Source organism: Callionymus lyra, chromosome 10 (genome assembly GCF_982586985.1).
Source record: "Callionymus lyra chromosome 10, fCalLyr1.hap1.1, whole genome shotgun sequence".
Taxonomy (NCBI): domain Eukaryota; kingdom Metazoa; phylum Chordata; class Actinopteri; order Syngnathiformes; family Callionymidae; genus Callionymus; species Callionymus lyra.
Window position 1 is genome coordinate 4,670,001 of NC_141827.1, and position 20,724 is coordinate 4,690,724.

At 42.2% G+C, this 20,724-nt stretch overlaps 1 protein-coding gene across 1 annotated transcript in view; it reads right to left on the bottom strand.

Annotated features, from left to right (window-relative positions):
• Positions 1–20,724, bottom strand: part of stab1 (stabilin 1) — a 63,233-nt gene that overhangs the window by 6,611 nt on the left and 35,898 nt on the right. Inside the window, exons 36-62 of the mRNA XM_087799984.1 lie at positions 20,485–20,538; positions 20,240–20,353; positions 19,975–20,170; positions 17,794–17,889; positions 17,683–17,728; positions 17,491–17,570; positions 16,799–16,924; positions 16,113–16,186; positions 15,192–15,263; positions 13,752–13,871; positions 13,620–13,667; positions 12,826–12,903; positions 12,616–12,762; positions 11,153–11,275; positions 11,008–11,082; positions 10,756–10,932; positions 10,596–10,685; positions 9,798–9,944; positions 7,536–7,598; positions 7,313–7,472; positions 6,876–7,025; positions 3,392–3,496; positions 2,452–2,568; positions 2,222–2,354; positions 2,100–2,160; positions 1,836–1,980; positions 810–943 (exon numbers count right to left, since the gene is read on the bottom strand). Coding sequence (XP_087656110.1) covers positions 810–943; positions 1,836–1,980; positions 2,100–2,160; positions 2,222–2,354; positions 2,452–2,568; positions 3,392–3,496; positions 6,876–7,025; positions 7,313–7,472; positions 7,536–7,598; positions 9,798–9,944; positions 10,596–10,685; positions 10,756–10,932; positions 11,008–11,082; positions 11,153–11,275; positions 12,616–12,762; positions 12,826–12,903; positions 13,620–13,667; positions 13,752–13,871; positions 15,192–15,263; positions 16,113–16,186; positions 16,799–16,924; positions 17,491–17,570; positions 17,683–17,728; positions 17,794–17,889; positions 19,975–20,170; positions 20,240–20,353; positions 20,485–20,538 — 2,931 coding nt within the window. The remainder of the gene's footprint in view (positions 1–809; positions 944–1,835; positions 1,981–2,099; positions 2,161–2,221; positions 2,355–2,451; positions 2,569–3,391; positions 3,497–6,875; positions 7,026–7,312; positions 7,473–7,535; positions 7,599–9,797; positions 9,945–10,595; positions 10,686–10,755; positions 10,933–11,007; positions 11,083–11,152; positions 11,276–12,615; positions 12,763–12,825; positions 12,904–13,619; positions 13,668–13,751; positions 13,872–15,191; positions 15,264–16,112; positions 16,187–16,798; positions 16,925–17,490; positions 17,571–17,682; positions 17,729–17,793; positions 17,890–19,974; positions 20,171–20,239; positions 20,354–20,484; positions 20,539–20,724) is intronic.

Below are 20,724 nucleotides of genomic sequence, written 5' to 3' on the forward strand. Positions count from 1 at the left end.
TTAATACAATTACGATGATAAGTTTTTCTAAACATTTCTTCAATTTACTTCAAAATAAGAAAGTCACAAAAATGACGATAAAAAGGGCCTAAAACAAAAACAACATGTTAATTCATTTTCTTTTTATTCTATCGTTCGTGTCCGTAGTATGATTAAAACAATAAAATGATATAAATAAAACATTTAGAAGTTTGAACGTGGCAACTACAATTGTTGAAGATCATTTTAATTTCATTTGTATCCATCTGTCAGTAGTTTCTATTTGAATTTAAACATCTATTTTTATTCATAATGTTTTACAAAAAAGTTGTTAGGATTATACTTGTTATGTTGAGCACTAAATTTTATGACTTAATATTTTAAGATGTTGATTTACAGAATATATGTTATTAACATGAACATGTTAAGATTAAGCGCTTTGTGACCCTGGTCTAGAAAGGCGCTATATAAATAGAGATTATTATTATTATTATTATTATTTTCTTGAAATGGTTTGTGCAGTTCTACCTCCTCCACAGCAGGGGGCAACAGTGAGCAAAGCCCACAGCTGACTATGAAGTTCTACATGTGACCAGCACAGTAATGAACTATTTCATGCTAAATTAAAAGATAACAGAAACATTTCCAAAGCCTTGAACGAACAATATTCAGAACATTATAATGTATATAATGTGTATAATGAAGGAGCTTCAACCAGGCTGAGGCGTGTGCACAGGTACGCTGCACCCTGATCACTTTTATCAATTCAAGGGTGAGAAGTACCGATGGATGCCGCGTCTCCATGGAAACCGAGGCTGTCGGGCGCCTACCTGCTGTGCGTCTCCCAGCTGCTTGAGGTTGACCAGCGTTGCACCCGCGGATCGGCAGGCGGCGCCGGCTCGACTGAAGTTCATCTTGTACTTCCCCTCGGGGGCGCGCAGGTGGAACACCCCCGCGGTCATGTCTGAGGAACGATCCACAACATGAAGGTGTTGCGAGAACCTGAGTTCAAGGACCATCAGTCGAATCCAAACTACAAAGGATTTTCAGATGGTGCTGTTTTGAAGCTGCTCAACAGACTCCAGGGGATTTGATCGCGTTACTATAAAAACACTTAAAGCTTTATTGACAAACAGGTCATAGAATCAGATTTTTACTGGTTATTAAATGAACCAATTGCCAACTTTCTTTGACATAGGCTCCGCCCACTTCGCTGGATCTGCCAGCTGTCAATCAAAACAGCTGATTTGGCGTCAAGTTAGCGAAGAGAGACGTTACCGAGGTATGTGTTGGTTGTGAACTAATACTATGAGTTAAAAGCCAAATAGTGTCTTATTTTGGAAAATAAATAGAAATATATTGAAAGATGGAATTAGATTTTAAACAATTGACTTTTTCTCTCTTCTCTTTTCATTAAGACATTGGCATTAGAAAATTATTTTAAGCTCCGCCCATTGAAAACACTTTGTTTTTCTGGAGATGAAATCTTGTTGACCATAACCACGCCCACTCTGCTGTGATTGGACAAACATGGAGGTTTGTCAACGAGCGTCATCGATCCTGGAGGTCTCCACCTCCAAGGGACTCGTTGTATAAACAAAGCAGGGAGTGATTACAGCTGGAGGAGGAGTGAAGCCATTGTAACGTCATAATAGACTCTCGTAACCTCTCGTTCGTCCAGATTTCAGAGCAACTTTATAAAGTAATAAAGTGTAAAACATGGTCATGATGAGGAACTTACTGCATCTTGGAGAGAAGAACATTTACTACATGTAAGGAGAGTTTCTATACTTCCATAGTCTATAGACCATATTTTGTGTGTCATTATGGCTCATCCTGATTATAACAATAAGTACCGTAGTAATGAAGGTCTTTGCAGGAGGCCACAGGATCGCAGAATCCATTTTCTTCCTGGCACCGGTCAACAGGGGGCGCCAACTTCACCAGACACTGGAGTCCGTTCCCCACGTATCCCAGGCGACACTCACAGGAACGCTCGTTCTGTCAGAAACATTCATAGCTTCCGTTTCATTTTTTCAACATTGACTCGAGTGTGAACTTCAGTCTAGAAGAAAAAGACTCTGAGAAGGTAGATGTTTGAGAGAAACATCGTCTCGTACCGGACCAGTGAAGGTGCAGGAGGCGAAGTCGCTGCAGCCTCCGTTGGTCTCGTCCACACACCTGCACGACAACATTAACTTCACACTCGTGTGCTAACAAAGATGGTTGAAAACCAGCCGACCTGTTGATTGGCTCACAGATCGAGCCGTCTCCTTGGTAACCGGCGTGACAGGTGCAGTTGACGACCAGTCCCGTCTGGCTACAGTTGGCGTTCACGTGACAGTTCCCGTTGTACGAGGCGCAAAGATCCGGAGCTGGAACAAACACGCCAACCAAACAGACATTGTTTGTCGCCGCGGTTCAAAACTGTGACGTTAGCGTCCGGAACGACGAAGAGGTGAAAACACTCACGAGGTTCTGGGACACAGAAGGTTCCATTTCCCTGAAAACCGTTTCCACACAGACACCCGGTGCCGGGGATGCAGTCGGCGCGAGCGTGGCACTGACGGCACTCCACCGGGATGGAGCCTGAACACAACCATCCAGAGTTTCATTCTTGAGCCATCGGTGTCGACATCCAGAGCAAGAGTCCATCGTCACGGTCGACCATTATTTCCACTGATTTTCTTTTTCCGACATATTCATCTGACGCAGTCGTCGCCGACCTTTGAACCGCAACATTCAGGGACCGACCTTCAGGTAAACTGGTTAAAACGAATCCTTTAGAGTTTGAGCTTCACTCTTTTCCTCTCGTTTACAGGTTTATTCTTTTAGCAACTTTCTTTCCAGGGTCTCCACCAAGAGATGGGAACCTCGTAGACAAGTACCAGCCAGAGCATTCTGGGTAATATCCCACAATGGCAGATGCTCGCTTTGAATATTCCCGGGAGACCTGGGCCAGGTCCCGGCAGGTGGACTGGATCGATGTGGAGTCCTGGAGGCGGCCATCAGAGCAGGACTCTAGGCTCTTCAGACCGATGGTATGAGGACCCCCCTCCATGTTGAACCAGATTTAGACTCCTTCAGGATCAGGGATCTGGCTGCTCTGAAGCTCTTTCGAGCCCACTTGGTACGTTTTTCAATCCCACGTAGGATCCACCCGCAACCAGGAGGTCCTGAGTGGAGGTTGGCGGGTTCCTGCTGGACTCTAGGGTCAGCTCTGGTTCTGCCGACTTAACAATCATTGCACGTGTGGACAGAGTTACCTGGACAGTACACCTGGACAACATGCTTCAGAAGTCTTGAGCTGAGATTCTTTACTTTCCTGACCCGAGTCATCTTTCCCAGCGTCTGAGAACCTTCACATTCTCTCGTGACCGACCCGAGCGTCTACAGTTAGTGGTTTTCTTACCGATGTCGATCTGGCAACGGTCTCCCTTCCAGCCGGGGTCGCAGGTACACTGACCAGAGCCTTCCATACCTTGGTCACAGCGTCCTCGCCTTGTGCAGGTACAGGCTGAAATGCAGGTAAATAGAGACGACTTTACTTTGGATCAATATCAGCTCAGTGTAGAGACTTTAAATCAATACGTCTCTTTGAAGTAGGAAAGAAAAACAGGTTTATAGTTCACTGTGTGTTTGATGGTTTGTTCAGGTTTTCTTCGCATCACACTTCAGCATCTTTACATTTTGGTTTGGTGAATTGGGAATTGTAGTTTTTGACCCTTTACGTGTCTGTCGTAAATGTTTTAATCTTTTATATCAATCATATATACATCTATTGTATCTACGGTATATTACATATGCTATCTATCTATGATATAGATATCTGTACAATAGTATCTATTGTATCTCTTTCATATCTATTGTATCATCCATCCATTCATCCATCCATCCATCAACCCATCCATCCATTCATCCATCCATCTTTTGATTGTATCCATCCATCGTATCTATCATATCAATCCATCCATCCATCCATCTTTTGATTTTATCCATCCATCATATCTATCATATCCATCCATCTATCTATCCTCCCATCCATCCATTTCTCTATCTATCTATCGATTGTATCATCCATCATATCTATCATATCTATCCATCCATGTTTTGATTTTATCCATCCATCGTTTGATTGTATCCATCCATCTAATCCATCATATCAATCCATCCATCTATCCATCCATCTTTTGATTGTATCCATCCATCGTATCTATCATATCTATCCATCCATCTTTAGATTTTATCCATCCATCTTTTTATTGTATCCATCCATCTAATCCATCATATCCATCCATCCATCTATCCATCCATCTTTTGATTGTATCCATCCATCGTATCTATCATATCTATCATCTATCTTTTGATTGTATCCATCCATCTAATCCATTATATCAATCCATCCATCCATCCGTCTTTTGATTTTATCGATCCATCGTATCTATCATATCCATCCATCTTTTGATTGTATCCATCCATCGTATCTATCATATTAATCCACGTATCCATCCATCTTTTGATTTTATCCATCTATCATATCTATCATATCCATCCATCCATCCATCCATCCATCCATCCATCCATCCATCCATCTTTTGATTGTATCCATCCATCGTAACTATCATATCATCCATCCATCCATCCATCCATCCATCCATCCATCCATCCATCCATCCATCCATCTTTTGATTGTATCCATCCATCGTATCTATCATATCATCCATCCATCCATCCATCCATCCATCCATCCATCCATTCATCCATCTATCTATCTATCTTCCCATCCATCCATCCATCCATCCATTTCTCTATCTATCTATCGATTGTATCCATCCATCGTATCTATCATATCTATCCATCCATCTTTTGATTGTATCCATCCATCTAATCCATCATATCAATCCATCCATCCATCTGTCTTTTGATTTTATCGATCCATTGTGTCTATCATATCAATCCATCCGTCCATTCATCTTTTGATTGTATCCATCCATTGTATCTATCATATTAATCCACGTACCCATCTATCCATCTGCCTTTTGATTGTATCTATACATCGTATCTATCATATCATATCCATCCATCCATCCATCCATCCATCTTTTGATTGTATCCATCCATCATATCTATCATATCCATCCATCTATCTTTTGATTTTATCCATCTATCATATCTATCATATCCATCCACCCATCCATCCATCCATCCATCCATCCATCCATCCATCTTTTGATTGTATCCATCCATCGTATCTATCATATCTATCCATCCATCTTTTGATTGTATCCATCCATTGTATCTATCATATTAATCCACGTATCCATCTATCCATCTGCCTTTTGATTGTATCTATACATCGTATCTATCATATCATATCCATCCATCCATCCATCCATCCATCTTTTGATTCAATTTGAGTTTGTACTCAAAGAAATTCCGTAAACAACCAAAGGAGCAGCTCAAGACTCGAGGTCACAGGACGAGGATGAACGTCAAGGGAAACTGGAATTATGGCAGTTGGCAAAAAGGCCAAGTTGACCAGCGATAAAGATGATCTGCTGTTGAATATTTCAACTTGGTGACTGCGTGCAACAAAAGCCTTGAAGGTTCTTCAGAAGCTCTTTCAACTGTGTGAAGATGATCTTGCAGTGTTGCTATGGTGACAGACTGCTGTCGAGCTGAGCGCGTGAGACCGTCTGATGAGGGCAGAATTGGTTTTGGTAGATGCAGAGACAACATCTCCTTAATGACGGTCAATCCTGTGTAGTGTAGACAAGAGTGTTTACGATCCATCCGACGTGTTTGTGAGCTGTGCCTTTAGCTTTCAATGCTAACTTAGAAACCATCAGTCTTCCCCTTTAAAATATCCCAGAGCTATGTTTGTTATGCAGAAAAACAAGGTAAATTCAAAGAATAAGAAACTGCAGTAATTACATTTGAAATCAAATATGTACCTTCTATTTTCTCAATTGTTCTAAGCTAATATGTTCATTAAAATATATAAATTAGAAACAATCATTTGAAACAAGATTTTTTTTCTGCACTTGGATGTATTTGAAATTTAAATCTTCTATATATATTAGTGATATAAAGCTCTACCCAGCACATTACAACAACGACTCTCCGGCCAGACATGATCAGTGTATGTATCGGAGGCTTCGAAACAATTGATCATACTGGAGTTAACGGTGACCAGGGAGGAGCGAATGGAGGAGGCCAAGTAGTGCACCAAGTATAGGGACTTGTTGGAGGAGTCCAGGGGCTGGAAGACTTTCTATGGGTCCATAGAAGTTGGCTCTCGAGGCTTTTGAGGAAGCCAAGGAGTTCTTGGCCGATTGGGAATCACAGGGGTGGCTATTCAAGCCGCAAGTGAGGCTGCAGATAAATCCACTAGGTGGCTATGGATAAAAAGGGCAGATCCGTGGGTTGCTACTGGGACACAAGCCGGGACCTGATCCCCCTGGCTGGGTCGCCTGGACGAGGGTGTCTGACGTAGCGAGACCCGGAACATCCAATGAATCCAGGATACGTCACTGAGGATGTGTCCCAGTGATGTTGCTTTTGCAAGAATTAAGTCCTTGACAATCAGAACTATATACTCATGTTTTTAAAAATAACTATGCAAGAATATTTTTTCCCCCCTTTTTTTTGTTATTATTTATTTTAATTGATTTTAAATGTTTTGAATTTTAGCTACTCATCTTTTCAAAGTGCACTTGAATTTTTAATTCCAATACCTTTCCAAACATTTTCACCTCTAATTCCAGTTTCTTTGGCACAAAAATAGGTTTAACAATTTATGTAAAATAAATGCAAACTTCAACATTTTCCACGTGTGAAGAGTAAAGGTTCATCTTATCTCACAGACGTTTGGTTGAAACTAAAAGTTGCGTCACCTGTGCAGTTCGGGCCGTAGTATCCGACCTGACACTTTTCACAGGCTGTTCCACCGAAGCCACTGTAGCATGAGCATACGCCAGAAGCAATTCTACCCTCCTGGCAGTTGCCATGGTTACTACAGGGGGCGTCCAAACCACCTGGACAGACTGGGTTAAGAATCAATATTAGACAAACTCATGAATGTGTAACACTCAAATGTTTATTTAAACAATTATGTTGTGCTAATAACAATATTTTAATAATAATTCAAGCATTTATAATGAGCTCATTTCTCAATAGTTGAATTATTTAGTGATTTTGACTTGGTTAAACCTGGTTAAAAGTCTGAGCAATTCATATCTGCTTTCATACTACAAGAGCGTACTCCGCTCAGCTACATATTGAGATGACATTTGACAGTTTTCATGTCGATTCATATGTTCCAGAAGCTCACCTTGACAGTCCCGGCCATAGTGGTTTTTGCAGCAACTGGTTTCCCAGCTGGGATACAAACAGACTCTCTTGCAGCCTCTCCGTGAAGAAGGGAAGTCCAGCTGACTGTACCAGTGGAGTCTGTGACTGCCGCGAGGGTTCACACATTCCTCTACCCGTCCCTGTCGAATGTTGGTTTTTGGGGTAAAAAGAAAGATTTCTAGAGAGAAAAACGAATATCTTACTGTGTCAAAGTATCGCAGGGAGCACGGAGACGGAGACGGAAAAGCACAACTTCCACATCGTCCCTAAAACAAAAGACACTAAATATTATGGGTGTGAAAAGTAACATTGATACAGCAATATAATAATGGGGTCGTCATAGCTCGGATGGTAGAGTGGTTGCGGGTTCAGCACCAGACGAGTTTGTGGCGTTGTGTCCCTGAGCAAGACACTTTACCCTGATTAGCTGGCGCCATGTGTTGCAGCCTACTCCCATCAGTGTGTGATTGTGTGTGTGAATGGGGGAATGCGTGACTGTCAAAGCGCATTGTGAACATGGTCTAGAAAGGCACTATACAACTAGTCATTAATATATATATATTATTTTTTTTACTTTTTCACAACATACACAACATACAACATACACTTAACTATCGTAATCTTTTTCTGATAATACTTATCTATATTAAAGAGAACTGTATCAGATTTCTATTTACAATGAACATACAAATATTCACGGCATTTGTTTTGGGCTTTTTGGGTTTCACATAAACTTCCGACACTAGTCCTACAAGGCTAAAAAAAAACAATGAAATCCAGCTTCTTTCAAAGATTATCTGGGTCGTATTTTGGCTTTTAGTTCTATTAATTCAACCAAAAGAAAGCGGAAGAATCACAAGCTATCAATAAAAAGGAGTGTCACCTAAAATTGTTATGAATATTATGTATCGGAACAAGTTTAAAGAAATATATTGTGCATTCATTATCGTATCGTGAACTCATTATATCGTATGGAATCGTATTGTGAGCTGAATATATCGTACGTAATTGTATCGTGAGCTGAATATATCGTACGTAATTGTATCGTGAGCTGAATATATCGTACGTAACTGTATCGTGAGCTGAATATATCGTACGTAATTGTATCGTGAGCTGAATATATCGTACGTAATTGTATCGTGAGCTGAAAATATCGTACATAACTGTATCGTGAGCTGAATATATCGTACGTAATTGTATCGTGAGCTGAATATATCGTACGTAACTGTATCGTGAGCTGAATATAACGTACGTAATCGTATCGTGAGCTGAATATATCGTACAGAATCGTATCGTGAGATGAATATATCGTACGTAATCGTAATGTATAGCACTTTTCTAGACCAGATCACTGATGGAAGGTCTGACCATGAATAGATCTGAAAGTAAGAACCAGAATTTTAAAATGATCCTGAAAGAAACTGGAAGCCAGTGAAGAGTTTCAAGGATCGTAGAAATGTGAGTTCTTCTACTAGAGCAGCTCAGAATTCTCGCTGCAGAGTTTTGTATGAACTGCAGGCGAGAAGATCCTTCTTGTTTAGACATGAAAACAAACTGTTACAATAGTCCAGACGAGAAGAAACAAACACATGGATTATAAGATCCAATTGTGACAACATGTTTAGTGATTTTTCTCAGTTGAAGGAAAACATTTATGGTCAGTTTTCTGCAGTGTTGAACAAGAGACATGTATTTGTCAAATACAACACCCAGGTTTCTCAGGCTCAGTTTGACAGACTGAACCTTATCATCAGGAGCAATAACCAGAGTTTCAGTTTTGTCCACATTTAGCTGCAAAGAGTTTTCACTCATTGTTTGATTTCTAGCAAACAATTGACTAAGTTCAGCCTCTGGGGCTCAGTTGGATCAAAAGAGCAGTAGAGCTGGATGTCATCAGCAAACATGTGATAAGAAACATCAGGAAATCTCTGAATTATTTTACCGAGGGGAATTGAGTACAGCAAAAACATTAAAGGACCCAGAACAGAACCTTGAGGGACTCCACACAACAGATCTGCCGATTCAGACCTCATTTGATTGGCAGATACACTAAAACTGCGCCCAGAAAGGTAAGATGAGAACCATTCTAACACAGACCCAGACAGTCTTCATCCCTCAGTCTTCTCAGCAGGATCTGGTGATCAACTGTGTCAAAGGCTGACGACAGATCCAAGAGAACCAGAACAGTGGATTGACCCGAGTCAGCCGACATCATGATGTCACTGGACACTTTCAGTAAAGCTGTCTCCGTAGAGTGATGTTTACGGAAGCCAGACTGAAACTAAAGTACAGTTAAGCTACTATAGCGAGAAGATAACATCAGTGCCGCTTTATTTACTCGGTACTGATGCCATAGTTTGTTAAAAAGCCTGGAATTTCAGACAAATATGGACGGAATATAAAGCAGTTTGACCTAAAAGATTAGGAGAAGAAAGGATTAGATTCATGATGAATGTGATACTGACGTAAGTGGTTTTGTTCTGGAGGCTGTCACAATGGGCTCCCAGGCCGGGGGGCTCCAGCAGGTGGTCGATCCCATACGCGATGCCTCTTTTGAAGTTCATGATACGTTCCACCAAGTGGGCCTGGTTGTCATTTATGACCACGCCCCCCTGTGAGGAGTTGAGACGATGAGAAGCGATTGAGTGTTTCAACACATTCTGTCTCTAGAGAAGTTAGTTCTGGGATGAACGTGTTGGAAATGATGCAGGATAGAGTCTGGATTAAAACAATCAACGTATGGAAGTAAATCAGTGTCAACGGAATATTGAATGGTTAGATTTATCCCTTGTGTTGTGTCTGGTCTCGCAAGGAAAATTCCAACCATTAAATATATCAATTGTTCATTTAAATAATCAAAATAATAATTTAATGCTTGAAAAATATAAAACAAGATGGGACTATTTAACCAACATATACCCGGTTTAGAAGACTAAAAAACTTGAATTTAGATATTTTATTTTTGAATTATAGGAAATATCAAACTGTACATATGGAAAAAAGAATGTATTAACAATTAAAAATAAATAAATAAATATAGAAATTATTAAATTCAATCATTAAAAAAACATTCAATGCCTAAAAAACGTTTCAATAAAAACGGTTTAATGTATGTTAATGTAAAATTCAAACATTCAATTTTCTGGTAACACTGATATACTTTCATAAAATGAAAAATACTTTTTGAGGTTTATTCGAACTAATAAAACAAACCGCGAAACTCAATGAAACGTGATCCGAAAATAACGCGTGTAAATTCTCACCACCACGTTCTTGTCACAGCTCACGGTGAAGAGGGACCCATGCATGCTGCGGTACTTCCGGGGGACCTTGTTACTAGTACTGATGAAGAACTGAGGAACAAAATCAAACTTTGCAAAGAAGGAATGTAAAGATTGGTCGCTCCGGGTGTTCCTCTCTAACCTGGCTCTGTCGAATCAGGTGACCCTTCACGATGGCGGCCAGCTGCTCCTGGTGGTCCGGGCTGGACAGCCAGTGTTGTCTCTCGGCGGGCAGAGAGTTGAGGGCGTGGTCAGTGGGCCAGAACATGGTGAACGGCTGGTGGACGTCCATGGTGATGACCGGGAGCAAGCCTGCGTCCTGCGGGAACACGTGACTTGAATCCTCCGTCCACGACGCTCCCTCACGCCACAGAGAGTTACCGCTTTGTTTTACCTCGACCAGCTTCAAGAACCGACCGTAGCCGTAAAACGCCGCTGCTGCTGTGAAGTTCATCTCAGACGCTGCTCTCTGAGACGACATCAGACGTTCAACGTTCACTCTGGATTGATCTGGACTAAAGCGGGACGAAGAGTCGCACCAGGCTGGGCTTGTCCTGCAGCTGGTACGGCGTCAGCACCGAGTCGATGTAGTGGATGATTCCGTCGCTGGTGGTTACTTCACTTTTGATGATCTTTGATCGGTTGTTGAGCCAGATTTGACCCTGCAGAAGAAACGTGTTACACCAGTGAAGGAAACACTTCTTTCTTCATCCTTCCTTCATCCTTCCTTCATCCTTCCTTCATCCTTCCTTCATCCTTCCTTCATCCTTCCTTCATCCTTCCTTCATCCTTTCTTCATCCTTTCTTCATCCTTTCTTCATCCTTTCTTCATCCTTCCTTCATCCTTTCTTCATCCTTTCTTCATCCTTCCTTCATCCTTCCTTCATCCTTTCTTCATCCTTCCTTCATCCTTCCTTCATCCTTCCTTCATCCTTCCTTCATCCTTCCTTCATCCGTTCTTCACCCCCTGGTCTCTCTTCTACTTACGTAGCCTCGTGGAGTAATACAATAGAGCCTCACAAAGTGATACTACGGAGCATCACGTAGTAATACTACGGAGCATCGCTAATTAATATTACGGAGACTCCCGAAGTAATACAACAAACACCTGCGGAGTAATACTATGGAGGCTTGCAAAATTATAGTATGAAGCCTCACTGAGTAATACTACAAAGCCTCATGGAGTAATAATGCTCACAAAGTTATACTACGGAGCATCACGTAGTAATACTATGGAGACTTGCGGAGTAATACTACGGAACATCGAAAAGTAATACTACGGGGACTCGCGGAGTAATACTACGGATGCTTGTGGAGTATTACCAAAGAGGATCACTGAGTAATACTACATATCATCACTGAGTAATACTACGGAGACTTGCGGTGTAATACTACGGAGAATCGCAAAGTAATACTACAGAGACTTGCGGAGTAATACTACGGAGACATGTGGAGTATAACTAAAGAGGCTCACTGAGTAATACTACATAGCATCACTGAGTACTACTACGGAGAATCGCAAATTAATACTACGGAGACTTGCGGAGTAATACTACAGAGCATCGCAAAGTAATACTACGGAGACTTGCGGATTAATACTACGGAGACTTGCGGAGTAATACTACGGAGACTTGCGGAGTAATACTACAGAGACTTGCACAGTAATACTCGTTATAGTGATACGGAGAGATCCATGGCAGCATACCAAAGTGGTACTAAAACATATTGACGGGTTTTAAGTGACTTGTATCACAACAGTTTAAAGTGCAGTTTCTAATGAAATAAAAGGACATCAAGTCCACTGAGCACGACTTTGCCTGGACGACCAGCTCGGTCACATTACAAGACGACCTGTTCACTCAAGTCTTTCTTTCATTTTGTAAAATAAAATGGCTTGACTGGAGACACTTCGGTTTTCACGACTGTGAAAGGAAACAGTGGAGGGAGCGTGATGCTGAACAGATCTTCTGTGGAGTCACTTTGAAAATATCAACTTTCTGACCTGTTCCAGACTGATGTGTAGTGGATACCCAGAGGTCGTGATCACTTGCTTCACACTCCCGAGATCCGCCAGCGTTAAAGCCTCACAGGAAACCACGTGGTAAGACGCCAGTTCATGAATTCGTCGGGCCTGCTGCCAGTCATTGAGCTAGAGAGACGTGGAGCTCAAGTTAGATCCCTGACAGCAAATGCTAAATAAATGAATACAAACAAGTGAGCGGTTTGTTCCTGAGGGAGGTACGAAGACTGTATACGGTCCATCGCCACTGACAGAACCAGAACCAGCCATCTGTGGAATCAGAGACGTCCATCAAAACAGCTGAAGATTAGGTTTGTTTTTCACAATTTAATCACATACTAAGGTACAAATCCCGTTATTATTCTGCAATACTTTCCTTCTACACACACACACATATATAGGTATAAATATATAAACTGGTAGGAATGAGAGTGCAGACCCCTGCCAAGCTTTTTTTGTATTTCATCATTTTTTACATTTTATGTATAGTGACTAAATAAAGCTTATTTATACAACAAAAATATACATAAACATGTTTTTAACATTAGTACTTTGATTTGCAAATCATTTATAATGTTGTTAATAATAAATAAATTAAAGCCACAAAACAACCTGAAGTGACCCTGGTCTGGAAATATCTTTACCATTAACCCTTATCGACAGCTATGATTGGTTGGCTGGGTGGCAAAGCATTATGGGAGCTTTTAAGGTGACCATTACCGAGAGGGATGACGCCTCCAGTTCAATGGTAAGTTTGCAAGTAAACTTTAAATCTCATGTTAAGTGAAAAAAAATGAATGCTACCCTGTAATAAAGGAAGGAGCACTCAAGTGTATATTCTAAACATTTGACATTAAATAAGATTAGATGTAATCTGTTTTATATAAATTAGTTTAACACTAATCTAACGTCACCTTAAGGACGGTTCAAGTTAAACGTGGGGCTACAAACCGAGTGGATCAACACTTCCTGGGCTTCATACTCACGCCGAGCATTTCACTGAGACCACGATTTTCAGGATCTCTGAAGATTTCCTGAAAGACAAGGAGTGTGTTGTTGAGGAGGCCAACAATGGGGGGAGAGGGGTCAGCGAGAGGTCAAGCTGGCGCGCCACTCACTCGTCTGGTGCTGCTGCGGCACGTGATGCCATCGCCAACGTAACCCATGTGGCAGGAACAGTTCCTCTTGCCCTCGCCCAGGTACTCACAGCGGGCGGTGGGGCTGCAGCCGCCGTTCATCTACCAAGTATATTCCAGGTGAGTGAAGTACTGCAGTGAAGTACTGGGGTCACAAGCAGACCTGAAGGAAGTCCGTGGAAAACCATACGTTCTTCTTATATAAGGGGCGACATAGTTGCCGCTTCAAAGCTCGGAAAGTGTCCCTGAGCGAGATGATGGTGAGCTCGTTTGCTGCGTCGCGGCCTACTCCCGTCAGTGTGTGATGAATGGGTCAAAATGAATCGGATAAATGTGTGAAATGTATTACATTTCCTTTTTTCTTTGTTGATTTATGCTGAAAACAAAAACTGTTTTTATTTATTTTTTAATAAATATTGTATAATAATTGTTTAATTGTGTTATGTTTACTTTTCCATTGTCTGTTGTTTTTGTGTATTAATATTGACACAATTTATTTTGAGCAATATTTCACTTGACGTATTGAATTATTTAAACCGACAACAGTCTAACATCGTGTTTCCTTCAGACAAAGATGAATATTGTCTAGTGATTCACTGACGTAATCCCTCAATGTTAACTAGTTAAACCTAAATTAAGTCCACTAGTGAACCAGTCATGCAGTTTTACATACTAGTGAACTAGTGAAGGTTAAAAAAATCATACTAGTAAACTAGTGAAGGCCAACTCGCCTACTAGTGAACTAGTTTAAGTCTTTTTGGCTTTGCTAGTGAACTAGCTGGTCCCAAAATGTCAACTAGTAACAGTAAGACAGTTACTAGTTTACTAGTCCAGCTGAAAAATGGGCTTAGTAAACTAGTGAACTATTAATAGACAAACGGTCTACATGTTTACTAGTACTGAGTGTTCTGTCTGTACTAGTTAACGACTGAGGTCCAACATGTTATCTAGTTAACAAGTGAATGCTCCCTTCAGCGTCCTAGTTGACTAGTTCACATGTTATATTGTTAATGTTCACTAGTTCACTATTCAAACAAAAAATGATCTAACTAGTTAAATAGTGAGGTCTAACATGTTACCTAGTTAACAAGTGAATTCTCCTTTCACCATCCTAGTTGACTGGTTCACATGTTATACTGTGAATGTTCACTAGTTTACTATTCAAACAAAAAATTATCTAACTAGTTAAATAGTGAGGTCTAACATGTTATCTAGTTAACAAGTGAATGCTCCCTTCAGCGTCCTAGTTGACTAGTTCACATGTTATACTGTGAATGTTCACTAGTTCCCTATTCAAACAAAAAATGATCCAACTAGTTAACTAGTTGAGATCAGAGACGAGGCGTCCACAGTGGAACCACTCGTGAGCCTCGATGGTTCATGGACTCATAATTGACGGTTGAGTTCCAGGTGAAAACATACTTTGTTGCAGGGATTGAAAGCGAAACAGTATCTTCCGGAGCCTCTGAAGCCGTCCAGACACTTGCAGGCCACCTGTGGAGAGAGAAACGCTGGAATCACTCGAGGAAACGATTCTTTCCTCCCCTGATGTTTCGCTCAATCAACCAATCAAATCAGCAGCTCCTTGTCTGCTCTCCGCAATCAGGATCGAAGCATTTGATTGGTCATCACGCTCTTCTAGTGCTTCAGAGCCATTTTGTTTGGTCAGGAATAGAAAAGACGGAGGTTTCGCTTGTAAATCAGGGATCGTCAAACCTCAGCGGCCATGATGTGATACTTTGAGGCTTTTCGTTTATTTTATTCAGCAGAAGAAGTCAAGTATTATCATTTTTATAATTCTGACGAGAGATAGACACAAATAAAATAAAACACAAAAATGTATAAAAGATTTAAGGAAAAAATTAAACTTTGTAAAAGACGTTCAGAAAAAACTGCTGAAAGACCCTGTGACCCAGTCAGAATTGACCTGCGGTGACCCCCCCGGCCAGTTGAGTTGAGACCCCTGCTGTGATTGGTTTATCAAAGACATTGAAGGTCAACTAATTTGAAAACTCTCCTGACTCCCATGTAGTAAACGTTCTTTCTCTTCAAGACGCAGTAACTTCTCATCATGACCATGTTTTACACTTTATTACTTTATAAAGTTGCTCTGAAATCTGGGCGAAAGAAAGGTTACGAGAGTCCATTATGACGTTTCAATGGCTTCACTCCTCCAGTCAGCTGTAATCACTCCCCGCTTTGTTTATACAACGAGTCCCTTGGAGGTGGAGACTTCCGGGATCGATGACGCGCGTTGACAAACCTCCACGCTTGACCAATCACGGCAGAGTGGGCGTGGTTATGGTCAACAAGAGTCCCTGTTAGAGGCTTCACTGGTCTTACCTTGTTGGGTCCGGTTCTGATGCACTCGGCCGACCTGTGACAACCACCATTTTTTTTCAGACATCCGTCCACCTCTGACAACAGACAACACGACACAACGAAGGGCATCAGTGGCATCAGAATATTGAATTTAAAATGTTGACATTTTAAATGTTCTGAGTAAAATCTATTTTCAAGCATTTGACTCGTTTTTTAAATAATTAAATTAAATCATAAGAAAGGTTTACTTGTTTTTGTATTTTTAGATCATCTTATTTAAAAAGATAAAAGAGTTTTTTTTAGAATGTTCATGTTAAAATAATATTGAGAAAATGCATTTTCAAATGATCGTTATGAGAATATCAAACTCTATATGTAAAAATAATAGTTTGTATTAAAATAAAAATATAAAAATATTATTATTTAAAATATGAACAGTATTTGAATTTTCTAAAAATGATAAAAAAAAATTTAACCTTTTAGTATAGAAACTATTTAAGTAAATGATTCCAAATAATTAAATTAAAAAATACTTTTAAAATCTAAAATTCAATCATTCAATATTTTGAAGGCACGTTGGCCTGATATACGTCAATATATTCACACAGTTAAACTTTGTAGCTTCTGCAGCTCCATGAGTTCAACCCTCAATCTCTGGATAGTTTATAACTGTTGGACCTTCAGACTCCAGATGAGTGGGATCTCACCGAGGCAGACGACTCCATCTCCAGTGTAGTCCTTCAGACACGAGCAGCTCCTCTCTCCGCTCGAGATCTTTGTGCAGTTGGCAAACTGAGAGCATCCTCCGTTAGATCTGCTGCACAGATCCATCTCTGGGAGAAACAGAGTCAGATTCATGAACCGACACCAGCACCTCAAATATCATTATATTCAAGAGATGTTCATTATCTATTAATTATATTATTAAATCATTCTGGCTTCAGTTCTAAACTTTCATAATGTATTTATCATGTTTTTCTTCCTTTGATTTTAGGAAAAAAAGGTTTTTTTATTTTATTTTTAAGGATTATTTGTGTATTTTTAACCTCCTTTAATTCTTATATAAAATATTTATTTATCCTCATTTTATTGTCGTTTATGTTATACATTTTCAATAGAGAACATATTTAAATTGTACTATATATGTTTTGGTAAATATTTCTATATGTATTTCTGTGATGATGTACACAGAAAAAACGTATAAAATACCTACAGTATAAATGTGTGTTGTTGCTCTTTGATTATTTGAATTTAAGGAAGTGAAAATTTCACTTTTTTTTATTTTAAAGATCCTGAATGAATGAAAATAAATCTAAAAAGCGCTATACAAATAAAATTTTGAATAAAATTTAAAATAAAACTTACTTACTTACTTACAACATAAGCAAATGTTTTGTACCTTTACAGAAAGTTCCGTTTCCTTCAAATCCAACCACACATAAACACGCCGGACTCGTTCCTTTTTGGTCGGTGATACAACTGTGGAAGTAAACAACAGCTGGTCTAATCTCTGTCTTTTAGCTCAGCTCTTTCATCAATCTTATCCCTGGATGGATCTCATGATCCATCGTCGACCTTGAGAGGGACTCACTTGGCGTTCTCGTCACATGACCCGCCACAGGCGTCATCCTTGATTTCTGCGGCAGATACGAAGAGTAACGTTTGAACGAAGGAAGGTTTTGAGTCACTGAGTGAGTCTCACCGATCGAGCAGGACTTTCCTCTCCAGCCTTTGAAACATTCACACTTGCCGCTTCCAGACAAGCCGTCGCGACATTTCCCGTTGTCACACGCACACTCTGCAACAACAGCGAGTCAGTTTGAATCAAGGTGCGAGTCGGATGTGAGTCGGATGCGAGTCGGATGTGAGTCGGATGCGAGTCGGATCCGAGACGGATGCGAGTCGGATGTGAGTCGGATGTGAGTCGGATGCGAGTCGGATCCGAGACGGATGCAAGTCGGATGCGAGTCGGATGTTATTCGGGTGTTAGTCGGGTGTGAGTCGGGTGTGAGTCGGATGCGAGACGGATGCGAGTCGGATCCGAGACGGATGCGAGTCGGATGCGAGTCGGATGCGAGTCAGATGTTATTCGGGTGTTAGTCGGGTGTGAGTCGGATGCGAGTCGGATGCGAGTCAGATGTCAGATGTTATTCGGGTGTTAGTCGGGTGTGAGTCGGATGCGAGTCGGATGCGAGTCGGATGCGAGTCAGATGTTATTCGGGTGTTAGTCGGGTGTGAGTTGGATGCGAGTCGGATGTGAGTCGGATGCGAGTCAGATGTTATTCGGGTGTTAGTCGGGTGTGAGTTGGATGCGAGTCGGATGTGAGTCGGATGCGAGTCAGATGTTATTCGGGTGTTAGTCGGGTGTGAGTCGGATGTGAGTCGGATGCGAGTCGGATGTGAGTCGGATGCGAGTCAGATGTTATTCGGGTGTTAGTCGGGTGTGAGTCGGATGCGAGTCGGATGTGAGTCGGGTGTGAGTCGGATGCGAGTCGGATGTGAGTCGGATGCGAGTCGGATGTGAGTCGGATGCGAGTCGGATGTGAGTCGGATGCGAGTCGGATGTGAGTCGGATGCGAGTCGGATGCGAGTCGGATGCGAGTCAGATGTTATTCGGGTGTTAGTCGGGTGTGAGTCGGATGCGAGTCGGATGCGAGTCGGATCCGAGACGGATGCGAGTCGGATGCGAGTCGGATGCGAGTCGGATGCGAGTCAGATGTTATTCGGGTGTTAGTCGGGTGTGAGTCGGATGCGAGTCGGATGCGAGTCGGATGCGAGTCAGATGTTATTCGGGTGTTAGTCGGGTGTGAGTCGGATGCGAGTCGGATGCGAGTCGGATGCGAGTCAGATGTTATTCGGGTGTTAGTCGGGTGTGAGTTGGATGCGAGTCGGATGTGAGTCGGATGCGAGTCAGATGTTATTCGGGTGTTAGTCGGGTGTGAGTTGGATGCGAGTCGGATGTGAGTCGGATGCGAGTCAGATGTTATTCGGGTGTTAGTCGGGTGTGAGTCGGATGCGAGTCGGATGCGAGTCGGATCCGAGACGGATGCGAGTCGGATGCGAGTCGGATGTGAGTCGGATGCGAGTCGGATGCGAGTCAGATGTTATTCGGGTGTTAGTCAGGTGTGAGTTGGATGCGAGTCGGATGCGAGTCGGATGCGAGTCAGATGTTATTCGGGTGTTAGTCGGGTGTGAGTTGGATGCGAGTCGGATGTGAGTCGGATGCGAGTCGGATGCGAGTCAGATGTTATTCGGGTGTTAGTCGGGTGTGAGTCGGATGCGAGTCGGATGTGAGTCGGATGCGAGTCGGATGTGAGTCGGATGCGAGTCAGATGTTATTCGGGTGTTAGTCGGGTGTGAGTCGGATGCGAGTCGGATGTGAGTCGGGTGTGAGTCGGATGCGAGTCGGATGTGAGTCGGATGCGAGTCGGATGTGAGTCGGATGCGAGTCGGATGCGAGTCGGATGCGAGTCAGATGTTATTCGGGTGTTAGTCGGATGCGAGTCGGATGTGAGTCGGGTGTGAGTCGGATGCGAGTCGGATGTGAGTCGGATGCGAGTCGGATGCGAGTCGGATGCGAGTCGGATGCGAGTCAGATGTTATTCGGGTGTTAGTCGGGTGTGAGTCGGATGCGAGTCGGATGTGAGTCGGGTGTGAGTCAGATGTGAGTCGGATGTGAGTCGGATGCGAGTCGGATGCGAGTCGGATGCGAGTCGGATGCGAGTCGGATGTGAGTCGGATGTGAGTCGGATGCGAGTCGGATGTGAACACAAAAGTAAACAAAGTAAAACATTCTGCTAATGTTGACGTGAAGCTAGTACTTCTTGAGTGGTAGTATTACAGTATCAGTAGCTTTGTGGTGTAAAAGTACAAGTTTCCTCACTTGAAGAGCAGTTGACGCTGTAGCGTCCCGGCTCACAGTCCTCGCACGCTGTGCCATGGAAGCCCTCATAGCAACGACACTCGCCGTTGCCGTGGTTACCGTCCTGACACTCCCCGTGATTGGAGCACCAGCTGCCGTCGTCTCCGGGGCATTTGAAGCACTCGTGACCGTAGTAACCAGGGCAACAGGAGATATCCTGGAGGAGACCTCTTCATCAGTGACGTCACGCTGCATCTCAACAGGTTAACAGGTTAACCATAGTTACCGAGGTGACCTTGAGACACGGGACCAGACACCCGGGCACCAACTTCCTTCTCTTCCCGACCTTCTTCCTGTATCTGCAGTTGGTCTTCATGTTGGGAGGAAACTGTTCTTTGACCTGAAGAGCAGCAGGAACATGTTGCCTTGACTAGTGACTGAACTATCGTAGAGTCTATTATGGTATGTAAAGACTGATCCAATGAGACTTTGTACGGGAAACAAAATGGAGGTCAAGTCTCTGTTACTCACTGGTTTTTGTCCAAAAAGGCAGCGAGGGCTTCCTCCACAGTCGGTGCAGCGACCCTGAAGACAAGATGAACCGTCAGAAGACTGACTCGTCCGATGGTGTAGACGTCACTGCAACTCTTTAAATGAAGTTGGTGAGCTCTTGTATCATGGAGTCCCTCAGATTCCAGTGAGTCTTGTCTAGGAGGCAGTGAACCAGCAACACGGGTCCACTACTGGATCAGAATCTACTTATGGTTCCAC